At 51.4% G+C, this 17,157-nt stretch overlaps 1 protein-coding gene and 1 long non-coding RNA gene across 2 annotated transcripts; one reads left to right on the top strand and one right to left on the bottom strand.

Moving 5' to 3' along the window:
* Positions 1-9,622: 9,622 nt before the first annotated feature.
* Positions 9,623-11,690, bottom strand: LOC139035587 (uncharacterized). The gene is made up of 2 exons (XR_011488193.1): positions 10,971-11,690; positions 9,623-10,719 (listed from the first exon to the last, which is right to left on the bottom strand). It is a non-coding gene; the product is annotated as an uncharacterized lncRNA (long non-coding RNA).
* Positions 10,641-15,681, top strand: LRP10 (LDL receptor related protein 10). Its single transcript, XM_020909413.2, has 7 exons — positions 10,641-10,723; positions 11,126-11,170; positions 11,685-11,820; positions 12,656-12,846; positions 12,962-13,979; positions 14,333-14,462; positions 14,560-15,681. The coding sequence occupies exons 1-7, from the start codon at positions 10,693-10,695 to the stop codon at positions 15,145-15,147; spliced, it is 2,139 nt and encodes a 712-aa protein (XP_020765072.2). The 5' UTR covers positions 10,641-10,692; the 3' UTR covers positions 15,148-15,681.
* The last annotated feature ends 1,476 nt before the right edge of the window (positions 15,682-17,157 follow it).

Genomic DNA, 17,157 nt, shown 5'->3' with positions numbered 1-17,157 from the left:
AGGTTTGGGCAAAACCCAGGGAAGCGGGCTCTCAGGAGACTGGACTGGGGGCAAACACAGAACGCAGCCTATACTCTGCCCACCACAGCATCCCACATGTTTCCAGGGGGAGCCACGGACCCCCTTGGCATCGCCTCCCTCCTGGGGGTTCCTGCCACCATCTGGGCCTATGCCTCCAAGGCTGCCAGCCAGGCACTGGGTCCCCGGTATGCAAAAGAGAGGGGAAGCCCTAAGAGGAGCTGAGCTCTCTAGAGGAGCGGGGACTGAGCAGAGTGACCCCCACACACAATCTGGCAGCTGTGCTGGTCCTCCCCCCCCAGCCCCCATCTCCCCACAATCTGATGGACTTCCCAGTCCTCTCTTTACTCTGTATCCCCACTTCCTCTTTCAGCTAAAGGGAGGTGGTGGGAAACTAACGCCTGCTGAGGTCCTCACAACACTCAAGGACACAGGCACTGACATTGCCCCCATTTTACAGATGTGGAAACTGAGGCCCAGATAAGATGTGCTCAAGCTCCCAGCTTGGTAGTCCAAAACCAGGGCCTGTCTGACTTTTTTTTCCTATACAAGCAGATTCTAACCATGTCTGTTAGGCGTCCCTTCCAGTGTGAAGCCCCACGTAGCCGGGCATGGGCATGGCAGTGTGTGTTCTGTGTAATCTGTCAGCATATGTATGCTTGTGTGCTGTGCTATGTCACAGAAGCACAGGGGAGAAGGGCTGTTCCTCAGTAATCTGCTTGGCCAGGAGTCACCTTCCTCCTTAGGGGCAAGAAGAGGTATTCTGATGGAATGGAAGAGGCATAGCGCCGAGAAGCCAGAGGAACTGAAAGGGGCAAAGGCAGCAGCTAGGGGAGGGACGTGTGTGTGCTAAGTCACTTTCAGTCGTGTCTGACTCACTGTGACCCCATGAACTGCAGCTCCCTTCAGTCCACGGGATTCTCTATGTAAGAATACTGGAGCAGGTTGCCATTTCCTCCTCCAGGGGATCTTTCTGACCCAGAGATAGATCAAACCCACACTTCCCCAAGCTCCTGTGCTGCAGGTGAGGGAGGGATGAGGGTGGTCAAAGTCTGAGGCAGGGGCCTGGGGGGGGGTGGGGGGGGAGGAGGCCTTCAGGGTGGTTCCCATACCCTAAGGCTCCAGGGAAACCCCAGGGGAGGCTGCTCCATTGTTCTGTGGTCCCCATACCCCCACCTAACCCACCCCCCAAATCTCTGCCTGCCTCCCTCAGACAGTCTTGGGAGATGGGGGAGACCCAGAGGCAGCCTTCTTCGAGGGGGCTGAGCAGCCAGGGCTTGGAAAAGAGGCAGGCCTGACTGGCCAGAAGCCACCTTCCAAATGAGCTCACACACATATTTTCCACCCTGGCCCAGGGCCGTGGCTGGGTGCCTTCCAGGCCAGCCTTCCCCAGCCAGGCCCAGCCCCCTCTGTCCTCCCCGATCCCTCAGCAGACCTGGACCCTGCGGTTCCACAACAGGACTGGGCACCCCAGGCCCGGGGCTGTCACCACACCCCAAGAGAGCAGATTTTGTGCCTCCAGACTAGGGCCAGGTCTCCCCAGGTTTCCTCACTCCAATGGGGCTTTGTGGCTTAGGCAGGAAAAGACCAGTTTCCTGCTCCCAAAGACTCACACCTGGATAGGGAGGGGCAAGAGGGGAAAGAAGAGGTGACCACACTGTAGTGACTTGAAGGAAGCACTTCCTTAGCCTGATGTAGCTCACTGACTCAGGGACCCGGCCAGGTCTGGAAGCTGCCTCACCATGGATCACTTCCTGCACCCTCACTTGATTTCCCGCTAGGGCCACTTCCCTGCTCTGGGGCAGGATGGGGTCTGGGCAGGGCAAGGCCAGGCTGACCACAAAGCAGGGGAAAGACGGGGGCCTCAGAAGGGCCCAGCAGATTCACACACACGGGACAGGCTCCAGCTCATTTTGATCCAGCCTGTGGTCAAAGACGTCACCCTGCGCCCAGCTTCCAGAGACATGTAGCACCAGGCCAGCGAGCAAGATCAATGCCTCAGAACACTCTCCTTGGCCACTCCGCGCCTGGCTCTGTGCTAGGAGCGTGGCTGCCCTGACCCAATACCCTGGGTCCCACAATATCTTCCTGAGGTTCCATGAGTTTGTATATTCAGACACAGAAGACAATTCATCCCATTTTGGATTCCAAGAATACGGGCACTGGGGGTAGATCATACAGCCAGCCATTGCTCTCTCTGTGGAGGAATAATTAAGATTTGTAACACCACTGATCCCATCACAGCCACCGAACAAATATTCTGTTCTCACTTCCTTAGAAAAGAGTAGGATGGTGCTAGGTACACAAGAGCCCCTCTTAATAAAAGTTTGCTGACTTGAATTACCAGTGAGAGCTGTGATGTACATACATAAACAGCTGTAGATTTGGATATCCCTGGTGGTCCCAGGGCTAAGACTACATGCTCCCGGTACAGGGGGCCAAGGTTTGATCCCTGGTCAGTGAACTATATCCTGCATGCCACAACTAAAGACCCTGTGTGCTGAAATGAAGACCCAGCACAGTCAAATAAATAAATACTGTATATGGATGGCTGAGTCCCTTTGCTGTGCACTAGAAACTATTACAACATTGTTAACTGGCTATACCCCAATACAAAATGGTGTCCTGGTGCAAACAATCTGCCTGCAATGCAGGAGACCCAGGTTTGATCCACGAGCCAGGAAGATCCTCTGGAGAAGGGAATGGCAACCCACTTCAGCATTCTTGCCTGGAGAATTCTATGGAGAGAGGAGCCTGATGGGCTATAGTCCATGGGGTCTCAAAGAGTCAGACAAGACTGAGCAACTAACATGCACATGCAATACAAAATAAAAAGTTTTCAATAAATATATATATTTTTAGAAAACAGCTGTAGTTGTGAATACATAAGTATTCTATACATGTGCAAAAAGTATGTGACATAGTAAATATATAGGTTAAAAAACCATTGAGCTACATGCACTTAAATTTATTACATTTTAAAAAATTTTACTGTGTATTTCACCTCAATCTTTTTTAATTTTTTAATATTCACCTCAATCTTTAAAAGGTTCAAAAAAGAAAGAAACTGTATTGAGGGAAGAGATTCATAACTCCAGAACAGCTGCTCTGTCCCTATAGACCTCCTCATGTGCCAACCCTACCCACTGCTGGGCTTAGTCACTGTCATGTCCGACTCTTTGCAACCCATAGACTGCAGCCCGCGAGGCTCTTCTGTCCATGTGGATTCTCCAGGCAAGAATACTGGAGTGGGTTGCCATGCCCTCCTCCAGGGGATCTTCCCAGTCCAGGGATCGAACCCAGGTCCTCCTGCATTGCAGGCAGATTCTTTACTATCTGAGCCACCAGGGAAGCCCTAACCCCACAGAGCGCCCTTAATCGGAGGATGATTGGTATTGGGTTGTGTCAGCCCAGCTCTTCTGGAAATACCAATCCTCTAGGCTGCACACTCAGAACAGCCAGCACCAGGACCCTGGAGCACCAGCAGGAAGGTCTCTCTTTCATCCCTCTAAGCTTCATCCCAGGTGTCCTCAGAGTCTCTTCTCCACTCAACTGGCCTGTGCCCCAGAGGTCCTCCCAACTACCTCACGCCTGCACAAAAGTGCCCATAAATTCTGGAGGGAGGAAAGCTGGAGAAGGGGACCAGAGGAACGCCCACCCCATCCTCTCAGGCTGGGAGCAGCCCAAACTGCTGCGGAGACCGGCAGGGCAGGGTTTGCAGGGTGGTAGCGCCCCCTCGTGCTAGGTGTTGGCACTGCAAACCAAGCCCGGAGAACTGAGAGGCGGAGGCAAAGCCTGCCACACTCAGGGCCAAGGATACCTCCGGCCTGTCCCTTCCCCCTTTGCACTTTCCACACTTCCACCCAGGACACCTGTACTTAAACGGGTGGGACTATGGGCGCGACAGGATGACAAGCCTTAGTCTTCCAGCTGCAGAGAGGGAAAAGTCAAGAGTTTCCGTCGTCTGCCCCTTTATGGGGGTTGGTGAATAGCCCTGGAATAACTCCAGGAAGGAAGAGGGGAGGGGAGGGGTTGCAGGAGAGGGTGCCTGATAGAGGAAGTGAAAGGGGCACTGGGGTCCTGGCCTCCGAGTTGCCACACTGCCCTCCTGTGGACGCCTCAGGCACTGACCCCTCCAGGATGCCTGGACCCTGGGCTCTTCAGGTCAGCGGCAGGTGGAGCTGCACTCCTGGATCTCAGGATGCTAGGACAGAACCGCCTCTGGCCAAGGCACGCAGGCCTCTGCGACTCCTGTATCTCAGAGTGGGACATTTCTGTGCCACTTGTCTGAGGCTTTTAGAGGTCATGCCCAAGCCTTCTAGGGGTGTTTCTGACCTGCACCCATCCTTCCAAAGTCATCCACACTCTGGGGCCAGGAGACTCCTTTACTCCCGGTCTTACAGTGATAAAAGTCTTAAATTTTGTAGTTCAAAAATGCCTGGAGGTATATTGTGAATATCAATATATTATTGTCTGTTTATGCTAAAAATTTTTCATTTGTTAAATATAAGCATTTAAAATACACCAAACATTTTCAAAACAATCTTAGTTTTAAAATTTTTTAATATGCCAGAGGCCCTCTAAATGGACATGATTGAGGTTTCTCTCAAACCTCCAAGCGGTGTCCCCAAGCCTGCATCTCATTTTTTCCAAAGCACAAGGAAACTTGCTCCTGACACCATATGGTAGAGTCTTTAATCCCTACTCCCTTCCAACATAGAGGTTTCCCCATCTTGAAAAGCTCTCCTGGATTCTGCTGCGGTCTTGAATGATTTTTCTCATTTTCCCCTTTTCTCTCAAGCCAAAGTTTTCCAAAAGCTGTCTGCATTCTTTCCCCAGTCATTTCTTTCTTTCTTTCTTTAATTTTTTGGCTTTGTGGCATGTGACATCTTAGTGGCTCATGAGATCTTAGTCCCCCGAACCGGGATCTAACCCACACCCCTGCATTGGAAGCACTGAGTCTTAACCACTGGACCACCAGGGAAGTCCCCCTTGTCATTGCTTTTTAACCCAACCTCTGCATCTGCATCCCAACCAGGAATATACTGAAACTTCTCCCTAAAAGGCCCTCATGATGACCCCTTTCTTCTAACCCCAGGCCTATTCTCTGCTTTCACCTTCTTTGGCCTTGTATCAACATTTAACATGGCTTACTTCAAGAAGCTCCTATGCCCCTGTCTTCTGAGAAGTTCTGCCATCCTACAGTCCATGAATCACACTGTTGCCAAGGAGTCCCGAAAGCCCAGGACTTGTGTCGCTCTGCCTCAACCCTCCCTGCGCCCTCAGCTTCTGTACCTTGATCAGGGACTGTCTTTATTTGTTCTGTTAATTCCAGTTTCTGCCCTTCAGACTGTACAGAATAAACAAATTCTTGTTCCACACTACAGCTCTTCAAATATTTGGGTGTAGTTTTCATATATACAAACGCTCACTGAAGTTAAGCTTTTATGGGTGAAAAGCCTTTCTCGTCACATAAACAGCTTTCACATGAAGTGGCTTAGAGACCCCCCCTCACCATTCCTATCACCACTCAGTCTTTAAAAGCGCAGTTTCATAGAGAAGTGGTACCACAGAGCGGTTAGGACAAGGACTCTGGAGTTACATTATCCGGGTTAGGAGCCAACCTTTATGACTTATTGGTCAGGTGACCCTCAGCACGTTATATGTCTTCCCTGAGCGTCAATTTCCTCATCTTTAAAATGGGGTTAATAACTCAAAGGGCAGTTGAGTGGATTAAAAGACATAACCTATGTGATGCCTATGATTGGCAGTCACGACTCACTCATTTATTCATTCAACAAACATTTATTGAGTATTTGTTTCATGCCAGACATTGCTTTTGGCACTGGGGATTCACCAGTAAATGAATAGGCCCTTACCCCCTATGGAACTTACTTCTTCTTCTTTTTTTTTTTTTTAAAGAATTCTTTCTTTTTAAAACATATTTATTTGGTTGTGTCCAGGATCTCTGTGGCGTCACAAAGGATCTTCCATTTTGGCACATGGAGGATTCTATAGTTGTGGCACGGGCTTAATTGCTTTGTGGCACATGGGATCTTAGCTCCCTGACCAAGGATCAAACCTGTGTCCCCAGCATTGCAAAGCAGATTCTTAACCACTGGACCGCCAGGGAAGTCTCCTCTATGCAACTTATATTCTTGTGAGTGCACAGGGAACAAACATGATAAATGAGTAAAATATAGTATGTTAGATAATGATAAGAATTTTCCAAATTTTTAAGTTCTGAATCCTATTTGATAAACTGCACCTTTAAATCATTTTTTATCTTTTACTATAAGCATCCAAGAGAAACCAGGATGCTTCTTCAACACTTTGCTTAGAAATTTCATCAGCCAAATATCTAATTTCATTCCTCACAAGTTCTATTAATACCTTTCACCAAACACTAGGACACAGCACAATTCAACCAAGCTCTTTGCCTGTTTATAAAAGATTGTCTTTCCTCCGGTTTCCAACATGTGTTCCTCATCAGAACAACCTTTAACATCCATATTTCCACCAACATTCTGTTCACTTAGGTGTGCTCTGAGGGATTGAGGCTCTCTCAATAGCTTTTCTTTTCTGAGCCCTCTTAATAATCACCTTTAACAGTCCATTTATGGCAATATAGGCTTTCTCTAGCATGCACCTCCAGTCTCCCATTCTCTGCCCATCACTCAGTTCTAAAGCTGCTTCCACATTCTTATGAACTTGTTACAGCAGCATCCCAGCTTTGTAGTACCAAGTTTTGGTCTTAGGCCACTATAACAAAATACAACTGATGAAGTAGCTTATAAATAACAGAAATTTATTGCTCACAGTTCTGGAGATTGAGAAGATCAAGATCAAGGTGCCAGCATAGTCACCTTCTGGTGAGGGCTGTCTTCCTTGTTCACAGCCAGTGCTTTCTGGACATTCTGTCACAGCCAGGACTTCATCACATGATGGAAAGGGCTAATGATCTCTCTAGAGCCTTTCTTACTAGTTCCACTCTGAGGGCTCCACCTTAGGAACAAAGCATCCCCCAAAGCCCCACTCCTAATACTATCTAGCATCTTTCAGTTCAGTTCAGTTCAGTTTAGTCACTCAGTAGTGTCTGACTCTTTGCGACCCCATGGACTGCAGCACGCCAGGCTTCCCTGTCTATCAACAACTTCTGGAGTTTGCTCAAACTCATGTCTATCGAGTTGGTGATGTCATCCAACCATATCATCCTTTGTCATCCCCTTCTCCTCCTTCTTCAATCTTTCCCAGCATTAAGGTCTTTTCCAATGAGTCAATTCTTTGCATCAGGTGGCCAAAGTACTGGAGCTTCAGCTTCAGCATCAGTTCTTCCAATGAATATTCAGGACTGGTTTCCTTTAGGATTGACTGGTTTGATCTCCAAGATGTCCACTATCATCATTGGAGGGTAGGATATCAACATATGAATGGGGAGGGGGAAGGGCACAAACATTCAGACCTGAGCATCTTGGCTGCTGCACATGCTAGTAGTTTGATCTTGAGCAAGTTATCTAATGACTTGCTTAGTTTATGACTATATGTGACTCAGTTTCCTCAATTGAGGAAATGAGGACAAAATGAGGACAAAAATAACATCTACTTCCTGGAGATGCAGTGAAGATTAAATGAGGTGATATATGCACAGTGATGAGAACAGTGCCAAGCATATGGTGAGTACTCTTTCAAAGTTAGATATTGTCATCTTGAAAACCAGAAATCTGCCCATTTTTTCAGTATTTCCACTATTTTTTCACAATTTCTCAAAGTATTCCAAGAACATCTTCAAAGACCTGTTTCTTTTTTTGTAATTTTTTCTTATTTTCTTATTTATTTTTTTAAACTTTTAATTTTTTTCTCTTATTTCTTAAATTGATTTATTTATTTTAATTGGAGGCTAATCACTTTACAATATTGTAGTGGTTTTTACCATACATTGACATGAATCAGCAATGGGTATACATGTGTTCCTCCATCCTGAACCCCCCTCCCATCTTCCTCCCCACAAAGATCCATTTCTAAATGTACTTGATGATCTGTGGGGATTTATATGGGCCTGAACACTTCAGCTCACTAAACAAATTAAAGCTTAAACTCATTATAAGCACCTAGGTTCTCTTTAATTTCTTCTCATCTTCTTTTAGCTCAAATTCACTCTTAAACATTAATCCTCATGGCTAGCACAGGGCCTTGCACTTGGAAGGCACTCTAATAAATATTCACAGAGTGAAAGTTTGTTCTAATTGGTGCCATTTCTTTCTTTATGATGATGACTACTCCCAACAGCCTAGATCTTGATTTTTTTTTTTCAACTCTTAGTTTATTTAGTATCGCAGACCATGGTCTCTCTTCCTCCTCCTCCTCTTGCTCCTTAAAACTCTATCCATCTCACCATCACTTTTCCTGTTTCACTTCTAAATTAACTTCTAAACTCCCCACAAGTCCACCTCCATGGGTACTTACCATGGCTGTCTGACTTTAAATTTATGTGTCTGACCTTTCTTTTCAACTAGACTGTTAGCTCCTTGATGTTAAAGTGAAGTCTTACAAGTTCCAGTCATCTGCCAAGTACCCAACATAGAGAACATAGCCAGCATTTAACTAAAACTTCCATGATCACTTTCACAACTTAAATATTTTTAATTTCCCCAGCCTCTTTGCCCTGCTTCTGGCTCTTCAATACCATCCTCCCACAGTTAGGGTTCAATTTCACCTATCATAATCCCAAGGGTTGCAGTAGGGATCATAGAGAGATCAAGGAGCCAAGTTCCTTGGCATGGGGCCAAGATCCAAGTGGAAGAAGGGCCTTTTTATGGCCACCTTTATGGCTTCAGGTCCTGCTGAGGCCTCAGTTTTGAATACATCAAAACTGATGTCAACTACGAATGTCACGAACAGAAAACTGTTTGTACCATTTGTAGAGACGTTCTGAATGTACACTAGGTTCAGACCCTTGTTTCAGCATTTACTAGATCCATGGTCTTGGGCAATATTAAACCTGTCTGTGCCAGAGTTTCCTTACTTGTAACATGGGAGTAACAATAATAAGTACCTCACAAGACTATGCATATGTTCTAAGTTGTTTCAGTCGTGTACGACTCTATGCGACTCTATGAACCGTAGCCCACCCGGCTCCTCTGTCCAACAGATTCTCCAGGAAAGAATACTAGAGTGGGTTGTCATGCCCTCCTCCAGGGGATCTTCCCAACCTAGGGATCGAATCCACATTTCTTATGGCTCCTGAACTGGCAGGAGGGTTTTTTTACCACTATGGCCACCTGGATTAAAAGAGGAAATACTTGAAAAGTGCTTAGATCTGTGCTGAAATGTACAAAAAAGCTCAAAAACTATCTGCTACTCTTCTTTTTTACTATTATTACCTGTAAGTGCCACAGGAAATCAGCAACCCCAAGCTCACATAAATTAGAAATATCTCTTGTGACTAATAATAATTGCTAGCAGGTATGAAGCACTTCCTAGATGTTCAAGTTGCATTACCCCTAAATGTTGACAATAACCTTAAGAGGGAATTGTACATTATTAACCCCATTTTGAGAAGCACAGAGAAGTTAAACAATTTTCTCAAGGTCACAGAGACAGCAAGTAGAGAAGGCACCATTTATTCGTTTGTTGAATTACTGTGTCTCAGCAGGCAAGAAGCATTGTGGGTACAAAGGTAAACAGTCTAGGCCCCAACCTACAGGAAGTTTCGGTTTCCACAGAAGGGGCGGGGCGGGGGCGGGGTCAGGAAAGAGTAAACAAATAGTTATAACACGGTGTGGTAATTGTTGTAATAGAGGCTCACAGAAAAAGTACTACCGGATCCCAGACATTGGGACGAGAGAAGTACTGAGAGCTTAAGGATCCAAAGGAAAGACATGACAGTTACAGAATAAGCAGTAGTCCTCTGACAAACGTGTCCTGTAACTAACGTTACACAGAAAGGACTAAACAAAGCAGAGTTAAAAGTAAGGGTGAGCACCTTAAAAGCTACCGTGCCAAGACTCGGCAGAACCGGAAAGGGGTTAAGACGGGTGGGTGGGCGGGGCGCTCGTTGATTGGCAGGGGTGTGGCCAGGCTCGTCACCCGCCCCCTCCTCCGCCCGGGCTTCTCCAACCCTAGGGCCGGCGAGGGTACCGTCTGGGCAAGGGACTGGGCGCTGGACCGAGTCGCCTGACCCCTCCCCCACTCCTCTGCCGCGTTCCGCGGGTTGGACGCGCTGGAGAAGTTGAACAGCGCCCGGCCCGGCCCTGGGGGCTGACAGTCGGTAAAGTTTGGCCCGAAGAGGAAGTGGCCTCAAGCCCCGGCAGGTGGCGGCCAGGCCTGGACCTGGGCGCTCGCGGCCTGCAGGCGGGCTCTAGGCGAGGGCGCGCCCCAGCGCCAGACTTCGAGCCGATTTCCGGGGCTTCAGGGACTGGCCTCGGAGAAAGCGCGGCGGTGGCCGGGGAAAACAACTCAGAAGTTGGTTAGAGGCACCGCCCCTGCACCCGGGCCGCTGCCGCCCCCCACCCGTCCCCAGCCCTGGCATCTAGAGCATCGGTCGGGGAGCCTGGGCCATGGAGCCCCCTGGGGGAGGCGGCACTGGGGAGCCAGGACGCCCGGAGCGGCGCCGCCTCCCCACTGAATAAACGACGGAAGCTCCGGGACTCTTCCTGCACCTCCGGACGGCTCACGATGCTGCCGGCCATCCTTCTCCTCTTCCTGGGTAAGAAATCGAAATGAGACAACTCGCCCGGCACCCCGCTCCCAGGGCTATCACCGGGCCCAGAGGACTCTAGCTCCCTTCTTGCTACGCAGCTCCTCACCTTAACCTGCTCGCTTTGTGCCCTCCACCCCCTGCCGCCGCCCCGGCACTGCCTGCCCCAGCCCCCGGAAAATCTCCAGCCGTTCTCTCAGTCTTCCCCTGACTTCCGTAAATCACTGTACCCATCCTATAGGCCGTGCTGCCAGACCTTCCTTCGAGGTCACACACCGCTGTCTTCCTCTGCTCCACCACCCCTTCCCGTAAACTACCCAGAAGCCGCAAATGGCTCTCGTTCCTCCTTGAGTTGCTCAGCTGAAGGAAACTCGGAAGCATGACTCTTGCCCTTTCTCGCTCTTCCTCTAGGAGGCACTGTGGCCCACCCAGAGAGGCTCATTTTCCCGAATCCTGGTGAGTAGAGGATGCCCCGGGGTCCCATGGGCTTGGTAGGTAATGAGAACTCAAGACTTTCTCTTCCTTGCATTCCTCTAGCACCTACCATAGTTTTAGAGTAGACGTCACCCACCCTTTTTTTTACAGATAGGGAAACTGAGACCCAGAGTAAGACCTCAGCTGGTAGTTATGTACTTTTTTCTTTTCCCCCAAATATCCATCCTTGATCTGCCTAGCCAAAATGTGCTCTCCTTGAGGATAGAAACAGTATTTCCTGTTCTTTCTGGCCCAGTGGCTGGCACAGAGCAGACCTCATGTTGTTTGTGGTGTTGATACTTAAAGTGGAATTATGATGAGGGAGAAGAGGAGGAGGCTGGCTGAAGACTATGCCTGTAGTGTGTGTGTAGCGGGGGTGGGGGGAGTGTCTGTGCTTCTTCCAAAGAGCCCAGGCCCTCGGAGACCTCAAGCCTGGGCAGGGGTGTGATGGTGAGGGGCTCTCGACTGATGTCCCTACATTCCTCTCTTTCTCTAGCCTGTGAGGACCCACCAGCGGTGCTCTTGGAAGTGCAAGGCACCTTACAGAGGCCTGTGGGCCGGGACAGCCGCAGCTCCCCTGCCAACTGTACCTGGCTCATCCTGGGCAGCAAAGAGCAGACGGTAACGGTCAGGTGAGTGCAGGCACAACCCTATACCTTTTCCCCACCCCCCCCTCCTCTACCAGGGAGAAGCCTGCGGGGATCACTTCTCCATGGAGCTTCCATCCTGTCAACAGGGGAAAGAGGAGAGTTAGATTTGGCGTCATCTGCCCTAAAAGCCTGGCTTATTTGGGGCCAGACACAATGAATTTCAGGTGGACTGGAGTGGACATCTGGCTTGGGTCCTGTCATTTCTGAAGGACAACAGTCACTCCAGAACCTTCCTCAGCCTCCTCAGATCTTTTAAACAATCTGGGTCTCCCTCGGCTCCACCAACCTTGGGCCGTGGGGTTGGGGCCTGTGTTAAATACCTGGCTGTTTGCTTCACACAGTTCACTTCCCATAAATTTACCCAGAAAAGGACAGGTGAAAAGAGAGGCCATCTGGGGAGAGCTTGTTGGAGCAGAGCGATCAGAATGCTACGGTGATCTCAGGTCTCACCACTGGGCGCTGGGAGGGGGTGGGGAGTTCTGGTTAATTAAGCTTATGGTAGTTGCCGGCACCATACTCGGGTGACAGTGCTGCAACAACAGGAAAGCAATGAATCTAACTCAGTCCAGAACACATGCCAGTTTTTCCAAGAGGCTCTAAGATGTACTCATGGTCTCAGGTACCATAGGCCTCTGTTAGGGCTGTTGCCTTGATTACAAAGGAATTTGGCTAACTCCATTTTCATCTGACCGTTTGGACTGTGGATAAGCAGGTGTTTGTGCTGCTTGGGGTAGAAGAGGCTTGACAACTGTCAGGGGAGGAAGAAGCCAGCAGCGGTCAGGAATATCTTACGTCCTGCTCTCCTTCACCCCTGTAGGTTCCAAAAACTGCATCTGGCCTGTGGCTCAGAGCGCTTAACCCTGCGCTCCCCCATCCAGCCGCAGCTCTCCCTGTGCGAGGCACCTGCCAGCCCTGTGCAGCTGCCTGGAGGCAACGTCACCATCACCTACAGCTATGTCGGGGCCAGAGCGCCCATGGGCCAGGGCTTCCTGCTCTCTTATAGCCAAGGTGGGCTGGACAGGGCTGTTGTGGCGCTTAGAACAGGCAATGGAAGCCCCAGGGAGGAGGGGAGGATCCTGCCCGCTCCAGTGCTTCACAGCCCCTCCCCGTGGTGCCTCTGCAGATTGGCTGATGTGCCTGCAGGAGGAGTTCCAGTGCCTGAACCACCGCTGCGTGCCCCTGCTCCAGCGCTGTGATGGGGTCGACGCCTGTGGCGACGGCTCTGATGAGGCAGGTTGCAGCTCAGACCCCTTCCCTGACTTGGCCCTAGCTCCTGTCCTCACCCCACCCTGCAATCACACCTTAGAAGACTTCTATGGGGTCTTCTCCTCTCTCGGATACTCACACATGGCCTCAGTCTCCCACCCCCAGTCTTGCCGCTGGCTCCTGGACCCACGTGATGGCCGGCGCCTGGCTGTGCGCTTCACGGCCCTGGATCTAGGCTATGGGGATGCGGTGCGTGTGTATGACGGCTCGGGTCCCCTCGAGACTCTCCGGCTGCTGCGCAGCCTCACCCACTTCAGTAATGGCAAGGCTGTCACCGTGGAGACGCTGTCTGGCCAGGCCACAGTGGACTACCACACAGTCCCTTGGAGCACTGGTCGGGGCTTCAATGCCACCTACCACGTGCGGGGCTACTGCTTGCCTTGGGACCGACCGTGCGGCTTAGGCTCTGGCTTGGGGGCTAGTGAAGGCCTCAGCGAGCGCTGCTACAGCGAGGCGCAGCGCTGCGACGGCTCATGGGACTGTGCAGACGGCACAGACGAGGAGAACTGCCCCAGCTGCCCAGCTGGACACTACCCCTGTGGGGCCGCCGGCACCCCTGGGGCCACAGCCTGCTACCTGCCCGCTGACCGCTGTAACTACCAGACCTTCTGTGCTGATGGAGCGGACGAGAGACGCTGTCGGCACTGCCAGCCGGGCAACTTCCGGTGCCGGGATGAGAAGTGTGTGTATGAGACGTGGGTGTGTGACGGGCAGCCGGACTGTGCTGATGGCAGTGACGAGTGGGACTGCTCCTACGCCCTGCCCCGCAAGGTCATTACCGCCGCCGTCATCGGCAGCCTCGTGTGTGGCCTACTGCTGGTCATCGCCCTGGGCTGCACCTGCAAGCTCTATGCCATCCGCACCCAGGAGTACAGGTCAGTGGGTGTGCAGCTGGTGCTAGAGGAGTGGGTGCTGGGGGCGGGACCTGGCCCCTGTGGCCACGGGAGACCTGCGGGGGCCCATGCGGGGGACAGGTTCTGGTGACCAGCTGCTGGATTGGCTCCTGGGGCTGTCTCACTTGGGGGCAGGTGTGCTCCGCTGAGGGAGGGAAAGATCTACATCTCGAAAGCCACCTCAAGGAAGGACGGAGACCTCAGATGACTTTGGAGAGCCAGGGCATAAATGCTGGGTGTCCTGGCCTGGGTGTGGAGTAAAGAGGCCTGTCTGGGCTGGGACAGGCAGCTCTGGTCACCGGCACCTGTGACTGAGCAGCCCTCATGCCTTCCAGCATCTTCGCCCCCCTCTCCCGGATGGAGGCTGAGATTGTGCAGCAGCAGGCGCCTCCCTCCTACGGGCAGCTCATTGCTCAGGGCGCCATCCCCCCTGTAGAGGACTTCCCTACAGAGAACCCTAATGATGTAAGTCACCCTCCCCAACCAGACCACCTGCCACTCCAGCCCCACTGTGGCTGTCCCCACCCCTTCCGACTCTGATGTCTTCCTCCTCTCCTTGCAGAACTCTGTTCTGGGCAACCTGCGTTCTCTGCTACATATCCTGCGCCAGGACATGACTCCAGGGAGCACCTCAGGTGCCCGCCGCCGCCAGCGAGGCCGCTCTATGCGCCGCCTGGTGCGCCGTCTTCGCCGCTGGGGCTTGCTTCCCCGAAGCAACCCCCCAGCCCGGACCCCTGAAACCAGATCCCAGGTCACACCATCCTCTGCTCCTCCTGAGACCTTAGATGGCAGTACAGGTCCAGCCCATGAGGGCGGGGCGGTGGGCGGGCAGGAGGGGGAACAGGCACCCCCGCTGCCTGTCAAAGCCCCACTGCCACCTGCCAACACATCCCCAGTCTTCCCTACTGTCCCTGAAGCCCCAGGGCCGCTGACTGCGGTGCCCCTGGAGCCATCACTGCTGTCTGGAGTGGTACAGGCCCTGCGAGGCCGCCTCCTGCCCAGCCTGCGGCCCCCTGGACCAACCCGGGCACCACCTGGACCCCACACAACAGTCCTGTCCCCAGAGGATGAGGACGATGTGCTGCTGGTGCCACTGGCTGAACCCGGGGTCTGGGTGGTCGAAGCGGAGGATGAGCCACTGCTGGCCTGAGGTGACCTGGCTCCCTTGGGCACTCTGTTCACAGAGACAGCAACCCTACAGAGGGCAGCTCAGCTTCCCATCCACTACTCCCCTCCCTGTCCCTCAGTCTGAGGGGACTTGATGGGCCTCCCGTTGATCCCATGTAGCTGCTGTCAAGTTAGGTGTCCCTCAGACGGGGAGAGGGCCCTCACAGAGCCCCCTCTGCACATGGCCAGAGACCACAGTCCACCACCACCCTCTCTCCACACTGCCACCGGTTGTGGCTGTTTTGAAAAAGTAAAGTTCTTAAAGGGTCATGGGCCTGGACACTTCATCCTTGCCAAACCCACCCAAAAGTGGCCTTAAGCACCAGAATGCCAACTGGCTGGAGACCTCCAGCTCCCAGGGGAGGATTTGAGCAGGGCCTGAGGTTTTGCCAACAGTGATCCCTCCTACAAGGCCCAGCTCATAAAAAGAGCACAACAAATGCTTCTGTCCCATAGCTAGGTTGTTGCCCAGGAAGCCAAGGTTGAAAATAAAGGAATCAGAAATTTCAGACTCTAAGTGAGCTGTCCTGGGCCCTGCCTCTCTCCCTACCTCAGCTTATGCTCCCCTCACCTTGCTCCTCACTATGAAGGCCTTTCTCTGCCTCGCCTCCTGCCCTTTTCCTGTTTATCTTCAAATCACCCATCCTTAGTTTTTATACCACTCAGAGGGTAAGAAAATTCTAGGAACCCCAAGAGTAAGACTCTCCATCTCCACTTACTGCCAAGGGCCCATCTCTATAGTGACTGACACCAGCAGTGAGCACCAAGCCTCCTTACTGCCAGGCCAGAAGTTGTGAGCCAGCCAGGCCCTGCAGCTGGGAAACTTCCCATTTATGGAGAACTCTCAGAGTACTTATCACAGAGGCAGACTGTCCCCTGGTGGAAGACTCCTGCCCTCCATCCTCCACCCCACCAAGCATTTTTAGTCTGTCCTAGGCAAGACAGATGAACTCTCTTCCAGCATGCCTCAAAGCAGACAAAGATGCATCCAGAGAAAAATCATAATCACTCAGGGTATGAAGATGCTAGCATCACCTTGGCCAAATCCAAGAGGTCTTCCTGGAAGAGGGTCCAAACTAGATCCTAGAGAATGCTGTCAGTAGTTGGAATAGAGTTGTGAATTTTAGGCAAGGTGAGAGGCCACAGGATAAGCAAACTAAGCAGACAGTGAGGGCTAGGGCTGTAGGAGGGACCCAAAAAGCTGGAGAGGGTAATGGAGGGAATGATCAGTGAGAAATGCTGGGACATATGCTTGCTTACCAGTCTGTGGTAAGCAAGGTGACAAAGCTGTCCCAGAGTTTAAAAAGAAAATTAATGGGCACAAAGGACTTAGAAAGAGCCTATGAAAGTGGGTATGATGCCTACAGAAGCAAAGCTGAGGCATTCCCTAACAGAATCAGTCCCCAGAGAAATGGACTCCCCCTTAGGTTCATTTTCCCCTTCCTGCGTGGCCTGGCCTATCCCCACCGGTCTGCTGGAGGAGCCCTGTTGCTTACACCCTGTCAATGTCCTCACACCCAGCACTAATTGTTCAGCATTTCCTCTCCCAGCAAGTAGGAGCCTAGGGAAGCCCCAGTGGCAGGGAGAGGGGGTTGACCTTGTACTGGCATAATGGGAAATGAAGACAGAGGATCCTATCCAGGTAAGGGTGGGACACTGGGGGGCTGTCACCCAAGTTTATTTTCACCATGGCCCAAGGAAAAAGAAATTAGGTGACTTCAAATCCTGTCAAGATAGACACCCAATACCAGGGCATGGGACTTAAGCAAAGGCCCTTGGTGGGAAGGAGGGAGGTGATCTCAGTTATGAGATGGGAATCAGCCTAAGAATTAGACAATCTGAGCAGATACCAGAATTTGGTTCTTAAGGAGCAGAATCTGGGCCTAAAGCAAGCTCCAGGTCACACTGGGAGGGGAGAGGAATACCCAGCCTGAGGCTGTGGAGCACCAAATGGCAGGGGAACCTGCTGCATGTCAGACCCTTTATCAGGTGT

This window comes from Odocoileus virginianus, chromosome 6, assembly GCF_023699985.2.
Source record: "Odocoileus virginianus isolate 20LAN1187 ecotype Illinois chromosome 6, Ovbor_1.2, whole genome shotgun sequence".
NCBI classification, from domain to species: Eukaryota; Metazoa; Chordata; class Mammalia; order Artiodactyla; family Cervidae; genus Odocoileus; species Odocoileus virginianus.
Note: the sequence above shows the minus strand (reverse complement) of the source record. Positions and strands in the feature narration are given on the sequence as shown.